This window comes from Phascolarctos cinereus, unplaced genomic scaffold, assembly GCF_003287225.1.
Source record: "Phascolarctos cinereus isolate Bilbo 61053 unplaced genomic scaffold, phaCin_HiC Scaffold_3;HRSCAF=262, whole genome shotgun sequence".
NCBI lineage: Eukaryota > Metazoa > Chordata > Mammalia > Diprotodontia > Phascolarctidae > Phascolarctos > Phascolarctos cinereus.
Window position 1 is genome coordinate 257,458,284 of NW_027555736.1, and position 17,786 is coordinate 257,476,069.

General features: G+C 37.6%; 1 protein-coding gene across 4 annotated transcripts in view; it reads right to left on the bottom strand.

The window, feature by feature from the left end:
- PACS2 (phosphofurin acidic cluster sorting protein 2) overlaps positions 1-17,786 on the bottom strand; it is a 330,978-nt gene that overhangs the window by 71,169 nt on the left and 242,023 nt on the right. For all 4 annotated transcript variants that reach the window (XM_020974848.2, XM_078151576.1, XM_020974846.2 and 1 more), the window contains 3 exons: positions 12,259-12,413; positions 6,095-6,205; positions 3,447-3,555 (listed from right to left, as the gene is read on the bottom strand). In XM_020974848.2, the coding sequence (XP_020830507.1) occupies positions 3,447-3,555; positions 6,095-6,205; positions 12,259-12,413 (375 nt within the window). The remainder of the gene's footprint in view (positions 1-3,446; positions 3,556-6,094; positions 6,206-12,258; positions 12,414-17,786) is intronic.

Genomic DNA, 17,786 nt, shown 5'->3' on the forward strand with positions numbered 1-17,786 from the left:
GTCCCACTGATGACAGCAAAAGTGTTCTTGGAATAGAAGTAGTTAATGGTAGCATCTCTGTCATGCACTGAGACACACACTGAAAACAAAATACATGCTTTGATGAAAGGCAGCCTCAGCACTTCATAAGGAAACCAGCAAAAAGTTACACTATATACAGAGGAAACTTTAACTATGAGAAAATATCCTCTAATCCCTCAAATTCACTTCAAGAAACTTCAAGAAAATGAGAAGAGCATTAGCCAGCTACCTTCTGGAGACCCAACCTGTACTGTGAGCAGAGTTGGAAGAAAGAATGAGCTTCAGACCTTCTATCATACCAATGAAACCACTATTAGCAAGGGCTTTATAGAACACATTATTCTTCCTTATGGACTCCTTTGTACCACTTTGTACCACTAATAAATGTACCCATTTCATTGAAAAGAAGATCTAACATTGGGCCCAATAGCATCACATTCACTGGATTTTCCATCTCTCATATTGTTCTCAGGCAGCTGATATTATAGAAAGTTGAAGTGGACATTGGCTTTTGTCATTCCACTCCAAACTGGGTGTGCTGGGGGTGAGTGTCCTGTCTCTTAGAGGTTGTGTCCTTGCTGAATCAGCACTATTCCAAAAAAGGGGAGGGCTTTCCACTCCAGCCATTCACTGCATCTAGCCTTTAAAAGGACTTACTTGATTAAGATGGACTACTTCTGGATATAATTTTATTTGACCCTCAGTAATACTACCTTATTTCATTCCCTGTGTGGGGGATGCCTAGTACTTAAGGTTTTTGTCTTCTTGGAAGGTTCTGTGCAAATCAGGGAAATGGTTCACATCCCTCTTTAATTCATAGGAATTCTTTGACCCAAGGATGGTTTGGACAACTCCGTCCTAGAAAAGGTTTGGGGACCATGTGGTAGAACTACTGGGAAGGGCTTTCCTTTTTAATGATATGTGGGAAGTGAAATTCCCTTGTCATAATGAAAGGGAGCTCACTTAGAGAAAAGGGAGGAGGGTCCTTGGGCTGATTTAGTGGTTTTTAGTCCATAGAGAGCCTTCATCCAATTCTCACAGAACATTTCTGTGATATTTGTCTAGGTAATAATGGGAAAACATATGTAATTTAGGATACATATAAACCTTGTTCCATCCATTTAAGGAGGAGAAAAAAACCAAGATTTTACCTTACAATTCAGTCCTGTAAATACAGTAAAGCTGTCCAAGATAAGCTCTTCTCTTTTTCTTTTATTTTAATTTCCAGTTAGAGTAAAGGCATTCCAAAGAACTTGGTCCTTGATATGATATCAGGATAAAGAGTGCTCTGATATGGTTAATGGATTTTTCCAATCATGAAAAAGGTAATCAAACATCTTGTCTGATATCTATATATCTATGTGTCTATATATCTATCTATATCTATATATATATAAAAATACATATGCATACATGTGTGTGTACTAGCTTCTCCAAAAACATTATCTGAATTCAATTATAAGGACCTTTTGGGAACTTGATTTACCAACAGAAGTCCAGAAAAAAAGGAGCAAACCATCTTTACCTTTCCATATCTGTGTAGCTCCTAATTTCCCTCTGAAATATGTATACAATGGTGTACAAATGGCTCGGGATAAACAGTAATTCTGATATGGTTTCATCAGAAAGTGAGCTCTTTGAGAGCAGGGATTTTCTTTTGTCTTATTTTGTACCCTTAGACCTTAGCACAGAGGCTGAAACATAGGTGGTTAATGAATGCTTATTGACTGACATTATTTTTGACACAAATGGTTATGCTTCTATTGTCAAAAGGCTAACTCAGAACATGTGATTTTTGACTAGATAAAACTGAATTAAATTGGTTATTTCCACCTTTGTTTAGTTCTTTGTTGACTGACAGCTGGATTTTGGATTGCACAAATCTACAGAACTGTTCCACTTTGTTATTTTTAATTCTGTTGCTTTTATGAAAGGGTTCACTTTAACAAAATGATCTTGATTCTTTTTAAAAAATTCTATGGCAATATAGAAAACTCCAGATACTGCATCCAGAACAACATAATGCAAGAGTTCTACTTCTTAAACAGTACATTTCAATAACTGCTACAGATTCTCATACAGTTACGCGAGTGGGGATGGTGAAGCATTTCAGGGATCAGTAAAGCTCATAACGAAACAGGATCAGTCACATCAAAATGCAAAAGAAAATGCAGGCAAAAATGAAAAACAACACCAATAATTGAAAAATTATTTTTTTTTGAAACAGCCTAATTAATCCTCAGAAAACAAAGCAAAGACCTTCACAGGAGTTGGCATCTAGAGGGGTTGTGATTGATTCTCTGTAGTGCAACATATGGCTCCTTGAAGTTGGAAGGATATAAAAAATAGTAAAAAAAATTTTTAAAAACATCTGTTAATCATTGTTATGAAGAAAAAATACTCACCACAAGCAAAACAACATAAAGACTTCAGTACTGAAGATGGAAAAAGGTAATTTTTACTGATGAAATTCACCTAGAAGAAGCCCATGTGTGCCTATAAGTTCTGTACATTTACTTCAAAAACGTTTTAGGGATTTCTTTACTTCCAATGTATCTGGAAATATTGTTCTTATTGAGGAAATTAGAAACTTTGGTAAATATTCTGATATACTGAGAAGCACAATAGTTACAGAATTACAGAAATTCTCAAAAGGAGATGGAATATTGCAACAAAACCTTGGACTATGTCACATGTCATGAAAAGTTAAAAATAGAAGAGAAGATAAATACAAGAGGAGATAAATGTACTTTAATGACTTGAGAACTCACATGATTTAAATTCAGTTGAAAACTGATCAGCTATATAATCAAGGCTAGATTTGAAAAAAGAATTGTTTGTTAAGATTACACTTACTATTCAATAGATATAAGTATGGTTTCACAATCAAAAATTAAAGAACATCTCAAAATTTTGTAAATTCGGAGCAGCTACGTGGCACAGCAGATGGAGCTCCAGCCTTGGAGTCAGGAAGACCTGAGTTCAAATCTAATCTCAGACACTTGACACGTACTAGCTGTGTGACCCTGGGCAAGTCACTTAACCCCACTGCCTAGCCCCACCCCCCACCAAAAATTTTGTAAATTCAATGTCACAGGTAAAATAAATCACTAGAGTAAATGGAGTACATTACATATTAAAACATTTTCAAGATGTAAAAAATTATAAGGTTTCCTGTATGAGTCAATACATTTTAAATATTGTTTTGTCCCAAGTAATTTACACACCACTCTCTGTATTTCTGTGCCAGGATGGTAGGCTTGTGGCACATTTCCTTGAAACCGTTCTCCAAAGAAAAAAGTCAGCCGAAAGAAAAATTTACTATTTTCGATCAGTAAGTTTTTGTACCTTATTTACATATGTTTTTCACTGCATTTTTTCACCACACTGCTATTTCTAGGATAAGGATTAATAACAGATTTTACCTCTTTTGTTTATACGTCAACATAGCTTCTGCAATTGGTAACTGATGGGAACAGTTAGCCCCTGCAATGTACTGTGTTATTCTGGATACAATATCTGGGGTTTCCTGAACTGCAAGAGAATGAAAAGGACAATCAAGATTATTCCCAAGTAAGGTTGTACAAAATTTACATGTTATTAATTTTAATTCAATAAATGTTTATTAAGTATCTACTCTGTGCTAGATACTGTGCTAAGTGCTAGTGATACAAGAAGAAGCAAAAGATAAGCCCTGCCCTCAAGCAGTTAATGGGGGAGACAAAATACACACACACACACACACACACACACACACACACACACACACACACACACACACAGAGTAAGCTATCTACAGGAGAAACAGGAAATAATTAACAGAGGGAGGGAAGCACTGGAATTAATAAGGGTTGGGGAAGGCTTCCTGTAGGATGTAGCATTTTAGTTGGTACTTTATGGAAGCCAGAGAGGTCAGTAGTTGGGGTGAAGGAGGGAGAGCATTTTAAATATGAGGGACAGCCAGAGAAAATGCCCAGAGTTGACAGATACAGTGTCTTGTTTGTGGAATACCAAGTAGGTCAGTGGATGACTGTATCTAAGAGTACAATTATCAGTATTAGTGTGAAAATAAGATTACCTATGGAAATATTGAGTAGTGGCTGATTGAGGGCAAGGATTAGAGATATTTTCATAAGTATAACTTCAATAGGAGTCTACACATTTCCTTTACATGCAAATCAAATTAGTGTTTACTTTTCAATTAACCAATCAACAAGCATTTTTCTGGACTTTTCCATCATGCCCCAGGAACTTCCTTCTGGAATATTATTTCAGTGCTTGAACTCACAGCTCACTAGTACTCTCTGCCCCTGAATTCCTTCCTTCTGATTGGAAAGTGCAGAGCTCCTTTCAGGACCTCCACTGAAGGAGGGCACTGAGGCCAGCTTTGTCTTCATTTTTTGCACAGCTGCACTCCTCTAGACTTCACCTTGATGCTCTTTTTTTATCCCCTAATATTCCAACCCTCCCCCGAGGGCTTGTTTTTCTTTCCATCCCTAACACTTAGCACAGTGCTTGGCATATAGCAGTTGCTTAACAAACGTTTATTATTTTGCCTATTATGTCTCTGACACTATACTAGGTACTAGGAATACAAAAACAAAAATTAAACAATTCCTGTTCTCAGTCTCCTGGAGGAGACAGTATGTACATATAAAAATATATATTGAATAAACACAAAATAAGTACAAGATAGTTAGGGAGAGAGGTCACTAGTAGTAGAGGAAAACATTTACTTTAAAAGAAAGATTCTATATAGATGAGGAGGTAAGAAGAAAACACATTTCTTGCATGGAAGATAACCGGTGCAAAGGTTTGGAGGGGGAAGATGGAATGCTGTGTATGAAAAGCAGAAAGAGGCCAGCTGGGCTGGACTATGGTGTATAGGCAGGGGAGAAGTATGATATATGACTGGACATGTAGGGGCCAGGTTGTGAAGCAATTTTAAAAGCCAAATAGGAATTTATATTTGATCTTGGAAACATTAAATTGGAATATAATGAGTAGATGAATGACATCATCGTATCTGCACTTAAGGAAACTTACAGCTGTGTTTTAAGAATAATTTAGGTAGAAACAGACTTGAGGCAGGAATGCCAATTAAGAGGTTATTATAATGACCTAGCTGAGATGTGAAAATGGCTTAAACTGAGATGATAGCTGGTTGAGCAGAGAGAAGGGAAATAGCAAAATAGGGTAACTAGTTAGACATTCAGGGTGAGGGAGAGTGACAAGTCAAGAGTAACACTGGGGTTATAAAAACAGAAAACTGAAATAATGGCAATGCCTTAGACTGAAATAGAGAAGTATGCTAGAAGAGTACATTTTTGGGGAAAGATGAGTTATGTTCAGTATATGTTGAATGTAATACATCTACAGGATATTATCCTGTTTGAAATGTCGAGTTGGTGATATATGACTAGACTCATGGGACAGAATAGAGCTAGGAATACAGATCTGGGAGTCATCTGCGAAGAGATATTAACAAGACCCCTGAGGGCTAATGAGATCACCAATAGGGAAGGTATAGAGAGAGGAAAAGAAGTCTTATCACAGATCCTTGAGGAGGATGACTGAGACTGAGAAAGAACAATTACATAAGTAGGAAGAAAAACAGGGGAGTAAAAGTGTCATGAACATCTAGAAATAAAGGAAATACTAAGTATAAAGAAAGAGAAACGGTTCAATAGGGTCAAATGAAGCAAAGAGATCATGAAGGATTATGACAGAGAAAACACCATCACATTTGGCAATTAAGGTTACTTTGGATAAAGAAGTTTCAGTAACCATAACTTTAAAGCATTAGTAAGGGGCTTTGGGAGAGATGTTATCAAAGGTAGGATTTTGTGATACGATTCTAATGGTTAACTAGAATTTGTGAGAAAAGATGTGATATTGGAGAGAAATATAGAAAAAAAAAGATGAAAGTCTGGTGGCAGATCTAAGTACTTTATGCAGGTAAGGGTTTACAAAAGCATTGTCTTTAACATTTCCTACTGCTTTGCATTTTTACTGATGTATAATATTCATATCATTTGCTGCATCAGCGCTTGATATGGAAATAATTTCTTACCAGCAGTATGTGTTTCAAGTTTACTGAACAAATCCCTCCAGGCCAAATCCTGGAAGAAGTTGTTATACCGGTGATCAACAGAACCAAGATATTTAGCCACTGGATGAGAACCTGGAGCAAAGAAAATGAACTAAGAGTCACTCAATGAATATGAAATACAAATTTCATATGCATAATGGCATTTGTAAAGAAAGAGGGATTAAATGGCTATTTTCCTAGCACATTGTGACTGTTCAGTTTAATTTATTATGCTCACGGTCTTTTTTTTCATCTTCAATTAGTCTTCTGGAAGAAGTTCTCTCCTTTACAACTTAGAATTCTCAAAGCTCAGTAAAAAACGATAGGCACCAAAGTAGTACTTCTTTCAGTAGGTCAATGCACTTTATACTTGTTTTTGGAGTTACAAGAGAAAATGTGAGAAAGGCTGGATTTTTTAAAAAATAAGTGTCACTTGACAGTTAAACAAGTGTTTATCACAATATTTTTACCCAAATAACAAATAAAGGTGTTAGCACAAATGTAGAAGAGTGGTTCTACGTAAAAAGGGGAAAATTAAAGCCGCTAAACTATACTTATCAACAAACATTTATTAGTTTATTATGCGCTCTATTTCTGCTTACTATGTGATAGGCAGTGTTAAAGTGCTAGGGATACAAAGAAATAGTAAAAACAGTTATGTGCCCTCAAGGAACTTACATTTAATGGGGGAGACACTATGTACATAATAGGTACATGTAAACATACAATATATGAGGGTACATGAGGACTGTCTTAGACACTATATCCATACATAGGTACATTAAGTATATAATATTTGAGGGTATATGAGAATTGACTTAGAGGGGAAGGAATTAGCAGCCAGGGGAACTAGGAAAGGCCTCTTGTAGAAGATGGTATTTAAGCTAAGTATTAAAGCAAACCAGCTATACTAGGATATAGGCATCAAACTGTGGGCACTATTATGACCTGCAAAACTCAAGTGCCACTGGAACCAAATTAAATGTAATTGTGCAATGCTTAATAAGAGAATAAAAATACAACACAACATGGATGATATTAATTTGTTGTTTTCTAAGTCAAAATATGGACTGCAGGATCTGTTTCCATTTGAGTTTGACACCACTATTCTAAGAGGTCAGGGGGAGGGACAGCCAGTACAAAGGCATGGACTCAGGAGATGGAACATCATATTCTAGGAATAGTAAGTATATTAGTACAGTTGGATAGTAAGTAAAGTGTAGAGAGAGGAATAACGTGTAGGAATATAAGAAGGATGGTTGTAAAGAACAGAAATGTAAGAGAAATTACTAACAGAAAAAGTTTTTTTATTTGATCCCAGAGATAGCAGCAAGTTAGTGAAGTTTAATAGAGTATGGGGGTAACGTGGTCAGTCCTGTGTTTTTGGAAAATCACTACGTCAGTTGTGTGGAGGATGGACTGGAATGTAGAGAGACTTTAGGTAGGGAGTTATGAGGAAAAGGTGGTCAACAGTAGCAAATGCTGCAAAGAGGGCAAGGAAAAATGAGAAAAGGTGTATCAAAAAGATCACTAAAAACTTTGAAGAAAGTAATTTCAGTTGAATAATGAGTAGAAGACAGATTTCACAGGGTTTAAAAGAAGAGTGGAGGCACTGAGTGTAGATGCCTTTTTCAAGTTTAGTTCAGAAGTGGAGGAGAGGTATAGGATTATGACTGGTGGAGATGGCAGGATCTAGAGAAGCTTTTATTTCCTTTTCTTTTTAAAGAATGAAGCAGACTTGTGCAAGATTATAGCCAGGAGGGAAGGGGCAAGTATGTACGTACAGATTGAAGATTAGAAAAAGAGTGGGAAAGATAGAGGAGGCGATTAGTTAGAGAAGCTGGGAGGGCATATATTATTGTTTGTCCTTCATTTTGCGGAGGAACGATGATATTTTGGGATGATGGCTTGACTTGTGTGTGAACCGTATTAAAGTGAGACAGAAATGCACAAAGTCATCAGTCTCACTCTCTCTTCTGGAGTTATCAAAATCTAGTGGCAAGACAAAAGTCAGGATAACTGGGATGCAATAGGTGACTCTAGCATCTGATGTCTGACCAAACTCTAAGTGCGCCACAGTGTCTGCTTCTGCTGCCTTCATAGCTGCTAGAACAAATTGTTCTCATCTGCCTATTCTGCTTGGGGAAGTCTTCACATGCTTGGGGTAGATATTCCCCTAACTCACCAACAGGTTTGAGGCCTGTCAGTTATCTAAAACCTGGTTTGGAGCATCTAGCGAGACTGTTCTATTGTGGCATGGCTGCTGCACATGCTAACAGCTTCTTAGAGCCACAGTTGAGAGCTGGGTGAAAGGTAGACATCAAAGATAGATGAGCAACCCTGAAAAGGGTTTAGCAAGCCCTCATACTCTGGTATGAGGTATGGCGTCAGTCCTCCCTGAATACCTTACATGTTCCTATGGCAAGGAGAGAAGCTACTTCTTCATGAGAAAGGGGAAAGGGATGAAATCAGAGAGATGTAAGATAAGGAGGAGAGGAAAAGCAGCTTTAGGTGAATAAAGTCAATTTTGGGGGCAAAATATGAGGCAAGGCCCTCTGCAAAGAGATTTGGGAGGAGGGGGTAAAGAAAGGCTTAAGGAGATGAGAATATCTGGAACAGTTGCTACAGTGAATGGATCAGGGAAATGATATAGGAGGAGTAGAAGGATTACTTTGCTGCAGTAAGGACTCATAGATCTGTAGGAGATCAAGTCAGCTAACTTTCACAATTTCCTTTAGCTCTGTTCAACAGTATATGATAAGGAATGGGATTTGGCAAGGTGTAACTAGTGATGAATAAGGGACAAGGGATTTGGGAGTAGAGGATAGTATAGAGGTGAGCTGATTCACAAAGGAGTCAAGATTGGAAAGGGAGGAGGTACCCTGAACAGTGGTAATGGCCTGGGAAACTACTGAGGGATGGAGAGATTGGAAGTGATGGTAAGAATAAAGAGTAGGTTTAGGAGGAGCAAGTCATAGGGAGAAACAGAAAGATAAAATGACAGAATAAAGGAATTTTTGAATTCTTGAAAATGGAAGAACACTTAATGGCAAGGTCAAAGGTATGACCATATATCAATAAGGGAATGGTTCTTTTTCTTGTGATTCTGACTCACGTCTTAGAAACATTAGACTTGATCTTATAAATCTGACCTTTATCAAAGAAAGTCGTTGCAAATATTTTTCCCCACTCACCTGCTTCTCTTCTAATTTTATCTATATTGGCTTTGTTTGTACAAAAACTTTTTATCTGTATGTGATCAAAGCTGTCTATTTTATCTCCTGTGATCTTCTCTATCTCTTGTTTAGTTATAAACTCTTCTATCCATAGAAATGACAGGTCATTTCTTCCAGGCTGCACTAATTTGTCTATGATGTCATTCTTTATGTCTAAATCATGCATCCATTTGGAGCTAGTATATAGTGTAAAAAGAGAGTTTTCGATGCATGGGGGACAGCCAGAGAGAACACTTCTAAGTGTTTGAAGGTAAAAGCTAAGTGTTGGAAGATATGAATGTCATAACTGAGGAACAGCAAGGAGGCCAGTCACTAGATTGCAGAGTCTGTAGAAGGGAATGATGCTTAAGAAGTTGGAAAGGTAAGAAGGTTCCAAGTTAAGAAGGGCTTTAAAAGCCAAACAAATGATTTTATATTTGATCCTGGAGGTAATAGTGAGCCAATGGAGTTTAGTGAACAATATGATATGGTTGGACCTGCAAACTGTAAGATCAATTTGTGAACTGGGTAGAGGATGGTTTGGAGTGGAGATTAGCCAGTTATTCTCATGGTCCAGGCGAGAAGGGAAGAAGACCTGCATCAGGATAGTTGCAATGTCAGGAAAGAAAAGGAGGAATATATGAGAAATGCTAAGAAGGTAGAAACAAGAGGACTTGACAAGTGACTGGATATGATGGGTGAGAGAAAACAAGGAGTCCAAGATAATACCTCGGTTGTAAGTCTGAGAGACTAGGAAGATACTGCTACCTTCAACAGTAACTCTGAACTTAAGAAGAGGAGAGGGTTTTGGGGGAAAGAAAATGAGTTCAGTTTTTGACCTTCTGAGTTTCAAATGTTTCCGGGACACACAGCTGGAGATGTCTAATAGGCAGCTGGAGGTGTGAGACTGGAGATCAGGAGACAGGTTAGAACTAGATAAATAGATCTGAGAGTTATTTGCATGGAGATAATGACTGAATCCACGGGAGCTGATGTAATTACCAAGTGAAACAGGATAGGGGAGGGGGTGGAGAGGAAGAGAAGAAAGCCCAAGACAAGAACCTTTGCAGGATTCTCATGGTTAGAAGGTATGATATGTCTGAAGATCCAGCAAAGGAGAGAGAGAAAGAGAGGTTAGGCAGGAGGAGAATTATGAAAGAATTATGAAAGAGTCATGAAAATGGAGATAAGAGAATGGCATCTAGGAGAAAAGAGTGATTGATAGTGTCAAAGGATATACAGATCAAGAAGAATGAGGAATGAGAAAAGGTCATTAGACTTAGCAATTAAGAGATCACTGGTAGCTTTGGAAAGAAAAATTTCACTTGAATGAGATGAGAAGCCAGACGGTAAAGAGTTAAGAAAAGAAAGAAAAGTAAGTGGAAACACCAACTGTAGATGATTTTCTCAAGGGGTTTACCCACCAAAGAGGACAGACACAGGATATGGCCAGTGGGAATATTAAGTGAGAGAAGGATCAAGTGAGGATTTTTTTTTTTTAAGATAGGGGAGACATGGGCATGTTTGTAGGTAGTAGGAGAATAGCCAGCAGACAGGAAACGGTTGAATATTAGTGAGATGATAGGGATGAAAAACGGGGCAGTCTGCTGAAGACGTGATGGAATGGGATCACTTATACATGGAAAGGGCAAGGAGAAGGGCCACCTCTTCATGTGAAACGGGTGAAGGAGAACATAGTGGCAGAAGGCATCTAAGTGATGTAAGATGAGGAACGAAAAAGAAGAGGGAGTTCTCTGTGATTTATTATCACTGGGAGGAGTCAAGTAGGAGGATGTGGGAGAATACTGGAGGAGTCCAGTAAACTATCAATGAGGTCCAATGATAAAAGCTGGTGATTAGATAGTTCAAGGTTGACTCTTGTGGGCTTGGCACAGCCTGCAACTGCTCACTTGCCAAGTTGCTGGTGTCCTAGGAAACATCTTGAGGTAGACATGTACAGGAAGTGATGTATTCTCAGCCAAGAGGCAGGAAATGCTATGCAGAAGGGCTGACATGTAATAGCAAGACTGCTGATATTATGGCATTTGCAAGCTTAGGGACAGGGCAGACCTGCTTCATGGCAAACACAAAGAGAAGCTTACTAAAGAGAGACTATGGTGTGTCCTAGAGCTGCCTAGTGGAAGTTTGGATCAGAGACTGGTTGTGATGGCATGTAATTAACTTCCAGTAGTTTAAAAATTTTCTAGTAGAACATTTTTGGAACTCAATCCTATCAGAAGATTATTGTATACTTTTAAAAATGTATTTACAAACTAATGGAATTAACACTGTATTTTGCTTTACAATATTTGGAGAATTTAGGCATTATTAATACTCTACGTTTCAGGACTAGAAGTAGAAAAGAACGTGAATATGACTTTAATAAAATCTTAGCTGTAAGGGTAAGCATATTCTATTTTGTTGTTGTTTCAGTCATTTTTCAGTCATATCTGACTCCTCATGACCTCATTTGGGATTTTCTTGACAAAGATATTGAAGTGGTTTGCCATTACCTTTCCCAGCTCATTTTACAGATGAGAAAACTGAGGCAAAGAGGGTTAAGTGACTTGTCCAGTGTCACACAGCTAGTCTGAGGCCACATTTGAACTCTAAGCCTGATGCTCTATCTACTCTGCCACCTAGCTGCCCCACAAAAATAAGAACATTCTTGAATCCACCCACTCTCCTCCTTCTCTCTTACATACAAACACGCATAATACTTACACAAAACCAACCACTCTAACTTTTTTGTTCCAATACAATAAACTGATTTATTAAAGCACGATTATATACTGCTAGGCATTAGAAGATGTGTACAGACAAATAAGATGTGGTCCCTGCCCTCAAGATGCTTTCAGTCTAAGGTGGAAAGAACAGATACAAATAACTATAATACGACATGCTAAGAGATGCATGAGATTTCTTACTTACCTAATGGGATGATCAGGAACCTCATATAACCAAGCCAGTCAGGAGTTTTATGAGATAACTGTTCCACAAAAAGCCTCAATACAGCACTGAGATAGTTCTGAGCTCCTGCTACAGCAATCTTCACTGGATTTGGAGGCTGAGAATTGCAGTTACAACTGAAATCAATCAACAAACTTAAGTGCTTACTGTGTTCCACATACTGTGCTGAAAAGAATAAGTGCTTTTTAGGAGTTTTACCAAATATGCTTGTTATTTTAAAATATAATTAATTTTTAATCAGTAATTGAAAATTTACCTCTTTCTTTTCCACCTCCTTCCCCACTTTGGAAAAGAAAGAAAACAAAACCTTGCAACAAAAATGCATCAAGCTAAACAAATTTCTGACATTGGCCATGCAAAAAAACAAAACAAAACATTTGTTTCAATCTACACTCTGAGTCTATCACCTCTCTGTGTCAGGAGGTGAATAGCATGTTAATCATGAGTCCTCTAGCATCATGGCTGGTCACTGCACTGATCAGAGTTCCTAAGTCTTTCAAATTTGTTTTCTTTGCAGTACTATTTTTTTTTGTGAGGCAATGGGGGTTAAGTGAATTGCCCAGGGTCACACAGCTAGTGAGTATCAAGTGTCTGTGGCCGGATTTGAACTCAAGTCCTCCTGACTCCAAGGCTGGCGCTTCATCCACTGCACCACCTAGCTACCCCAGTACTATTGTTAGTGTCTAAACTGTTCTGGGTCTGCTCACTTCACTTTGAATCATTAATTCACACAAACCTTACGAGGTTTCTCTAAAACTGTACCCTTCAGTTTCTATTTCTTTGGCATCACAAAAAAAGCTACAAAGATTTTTTTTCCCGATTTACCTGGTTCTCTTCTAATTTTAGCAGCACTGATTTTGTTTGAACAAAAACTTTTTAACTGTATGTAACCAAAACTGTCCATTTTACCTGCTCTGATCTTTTCTATCTCTTGTTTGGTTGTGAACCCTGATGATTATACAGTTCTGAAAGGATAAATACACAATTTCCTCATATTAGAATGTAAACACTTTATCCCTGTTCAGGATCCATATTTGCTTTTTTATGTTTCTCTTGACTCCTGAGTTTGTATTTCAAAGTTTCTACTCAACTCTGGTCTTTTCACCAGGAATGACTGGAAGTCCTCTATTTCATTAGAGGTCTATTTCTCACCATGTAGTATTAAATACTCAATTTTTCTGGTTATTCTTGGTTATAAATCTTTATCTTTTGCATTCTCGCATATTGTATTCCAAGATCTTCTCTCTCTAATATTTCCTGTAAGGTGTTCATTGCTAAACCACAAGTGATACTGATTATGGTTTTTGAGTACTTTAATTTTTCAATATTTTTTTTTCCTTTGACCCAGAAGCTCTGGATTTGGGTTATAATGTTCCTGGAAGTTTTTATTTTGGGCTTTCCTTACTGGCAGTGATTGATGGATTCTTTCTAGCTCTATATTGCCCTCTGGTTTAAAAGATCTAGGCAGTTTTCCTTTATGATTTCTTGAAATTTAATGTAATATGTAATATTTAGGCTCTTCTATTTTATCACAGCTTTTAGTTAGACTAATGATTCTTAGATTATCTTTCCTTGATCTGTTTTCCAGGTTACTTGTTTCTGACTTAAGCAAAATAGGCTTTTGAGGAGGGACAGGGTAAAACAAGAGAAGGAGAGAAGAAATAAGAAAATGGGGTAGAAGGAAATACACAGTAACCATAAATATGAATGTGAATGGGATGAGCTTACCTATATAACAGAAGCAGAAAACAGAATGAATTAGAAACAAGAACCCACCAATATACTGTTTACAAAAGACACACTTAAAACAGAAAGATGCACAGAGTTAGAATTTAATATGCTTCAACTGAAGTAAAAAACGCAGGGGTAACAATCATGACCTCAGAAAAAGCAAAAACAAAAAGAGACCTAATCAAAAAAGATAACTGAGGAAACTACATTATGTTACAAGGTACCATTGGCAATGAATATTAAAAAAATTTACACCAAGTTTCTTTGATAAAGATCTCATTTCTCAGATATATACTGAGTACAGAACTGAGTCAGATTTATTAAAAAAATAAAAGCCATTCTCCAATTGATAAATGGTCAAAGGATATAAATAGGTAGTTTTCAGAAGAAGAAATCTTAAGTTATTTATACGCATATGAAAAAATGCTCTAAATCACTACTTATTAGAGAAATGCAAATTAAAACAATGTTCTAATCATTCTGAAGAACAATTTGGAACTATGTCTAAAGTGCTATAAAACTGAGCATACTCTTTGACCTAGCAATGCCACTAGCAGGTCTACATCCTAAAGATATCAAAATAAAAAAGGATCTCTATGTAAAAAATATTTATAGCACCTCTTTTTGTGGTGGCAAGAACTGGAAATTGAGGGGAGGCTTATCAGCTGGGGGAATGGCTGAACAAGTTGTAGCATATGATTGTGATGGAGTACTATTGTGCTAGTAATAATGATGGGGGTGGTTTCAGGAAAAAAAACACTGAACTGATGCAAAGTAAATTGAGAAGAACAGGGAGATCATTGCGCACAATAACAGTAATGCTGTAATAATGATCAACTGTGAAAGACTTGTCTGTTCTGATGAATACAATGATCCAAGACAATTCCAAAGGACTCATGATGAAAAAAATGCTATTCACCTCCAGAGAGAACCAATGAAATTTGAGTGCAAACTGAAGTATGATTTTCTCATTTAATTTTTCTTGCTTTTTTGGGGGAAATATGGCTAATATGGTAATGTTTTGAGTGATTTCACATGTATAAATGATACATTGCTTGCCTTCTCAGTAGGTAGTGGAATGGGTGGGAGAGAGAGAGAGAATAATAAACTGAAATGACTTTTAAGAAATAAAATAAATTATTATTTCTTGCTGTCTCATGGTGTCATGAACTTCTATTTAGTCCATTCTGGTATTTAAGGAGTCTGTTGCTTGATTTTGTGCTTCTTGTGCCAAGCTGTTAATTCTCATTCTAATTCTTTCTTCCATAGCTCTCATTTCCTTTTCCTTTTTTCCCTCTGCATTCTTATTTCCATTTCAAGTATTTCCTTTTGTGATGTCATTTCATTTGTATAATTTTTAGGTGTTTTGGGGAAAAAACCCCCTCTTGCCTCATCTCTTGCAAGAATTCCAGGTGAACTTGTACCAAAGCTATATTTTTGTTGGAGACAGTTTCTTCTTCTGAATTTGCATCTGGAGTGCCCTTTTCACTATAACAGTTCTTTTTCTTTTTTTGGTGAGGCAATTAAGGGCTAAGTGACTTGCCCAGAGTCACACTGCTAGTGAGTGTTATGTGTCTGAGGCTAGATTTGAACTCAAGTCCTCCTGACTCCAGGGCCGGTGCTCTATCCACTGCGCCACCCAGCTGCCCCCCTGTGCCACCTACCTGCCCCCTATAATAGTTCTTAATGTTTAAATTCTATTTTTTTGTTTGCTCATTCTTCTAGCCTAACTTACTAACTTCGGTCTTTGTGTTACTGTCAGGCTTTGCATGCTTCTGCAGGGAATAGCTGGGGTATACTTGGTAGTGGTTTGTGTGCTTCCTAGGTCCTGGTGCTGCTTTCTTTGAGTATTTAGTGTTCTACCATTCCAGGATCTCAGGGACAACTCAGATTGGAGAACTGTCCAAAACGTTTTGATCAAGGGAGAAATATGAGGGCTGCCCTCCTGATAGGAGTGCTACAAATTCCTGACTTTTGTTTGGGTCTGACGGGTACAACTCTGGGCTCACTCCTGGGTGTAGCTTCAGAAGACTGCTGCATGACTCAGCCACTAATTAGTCAGTTAGAACTTTGCTGATTCAGAGTAACGTAACTCCAAAATCACCTCAGATCTGAATTTCTTGCTTTGGTTTGCTGCTGCAGGCTTTAGACTATGCTGGCTTTCAGGACCAGAACCTCATAGCTGCAGCCTGCTTCTGTAGTTGGTCTGAAGCTCAGTACAAAGGCTATTGCTTGCAGTAGCTCCCTCCCAGAACTGTACCACTTTCTGATCCTTGTCCCAGGCATAGGTCCCCTCCTCAGCCTGCAATGAATCTGTGACTCAGTATGTATGTGTGTGGAGAGTTACTGGTTGTGATTCGTTCCTTTTGTCTATGTATCAGGCACTATGGTGCTGGACGTGAGACCTCTTGTCTTGGTGCAATGCCAATGGCAGGTCCTGCTCCAGTCTCAATGCTGGAAGATTCTATACATTGTGGGATGCTTCAGGGTAGATGCTATCCTCAGCATTTACATATCTCTGTGTCTCCTTATGCGGATCTAGGTTACAAAAATAACTGATTTTTTTTTCCCCTGACACTATCAATCAGCACTGGTCTTGTGTATTTTCTAGATCTTTGTGGAGGAGATGTAGGGGAGACCTGTCTATACTGTTTTCTTCTACTGCCTAATGTTGGCAGGTCTCACCATAAATGTTTGTTGATGGATTGCTTATTACTAAGATTCCATAAGATAATCTCACCAAATATGACATCCAAAAGACAGTAAGGGATGGGTAATTTAGGACGCTGGATGTATACATAGGAAATATTCTGCAAATGTTAAAGTGCTATGTAAATGTCATTTTATTCTTTTGGGGCAGACAGCGTGTGATGCAGTAGTTACAATTCTGTATTTAGTAAAGAAGTCCTGGGTTCAAATCCTTGCCCAGCTGTATAACCGTGGGCAAGTCACTTAACATCTCTTAACCACAGTTTCCTCAGCTGGAAAATGGGGATAATAATATTTGTAGCAAACAAAAGTGCTTTTGACAGTAAGTTATTATTATATTACATGTATGAAAGCAATACATTTCACTACATAACGCAGAGAACTTAAAAATCAGAAACGCTGCATTATAATTTCAACTCTTTGGCTATTTTACCTTGACACAGGTTTCCACAGAGGGGTCTGAGTGCTCATCGTCCAAAATAAGGGACTGCAAATGTGCTAGCCAACAAAGTGGAGTAGAGAAGAAACTACATGCATATATAAATACAGACAAGTATGGAGTTGGGATCAGAATATAGGTCTGACTCTTTTCACTCTTAATATACATGGTCTCTTCTTTGGGTTCAAAACATTTTTCACTTGCTAATTCACTCTACGGGGACTGAGTTCCAAATATGTTTCCCCTCTGGCTCCACCACATTGGGCTCATAATTACTAAAGATATACTTATGAACATTTCTAGAAAAACAAAATTCCACCACAACAAAACAATTTAGACTTCCCATGGAATTCATAATGGATTACACCTGCATTTGTTTACAAACAAAGGATGAGGTAGTCTTGTTTCCTGGGGATTTTTTTGAATTTTTGTTCCTATACCAGAGTAACAAACTGTGATACTGAGTCATAAAGTATCAAATCAGTTAATCAACAAACGTTTATTAAGTGCTTATTATGTGACAGACAAAGCTAAGTGTGGGATATAAAGAAAAAGCAAAGACAGTCCCATCTTCAAGGAGCTTACATCCTAATGAGGGAGATAACATGTA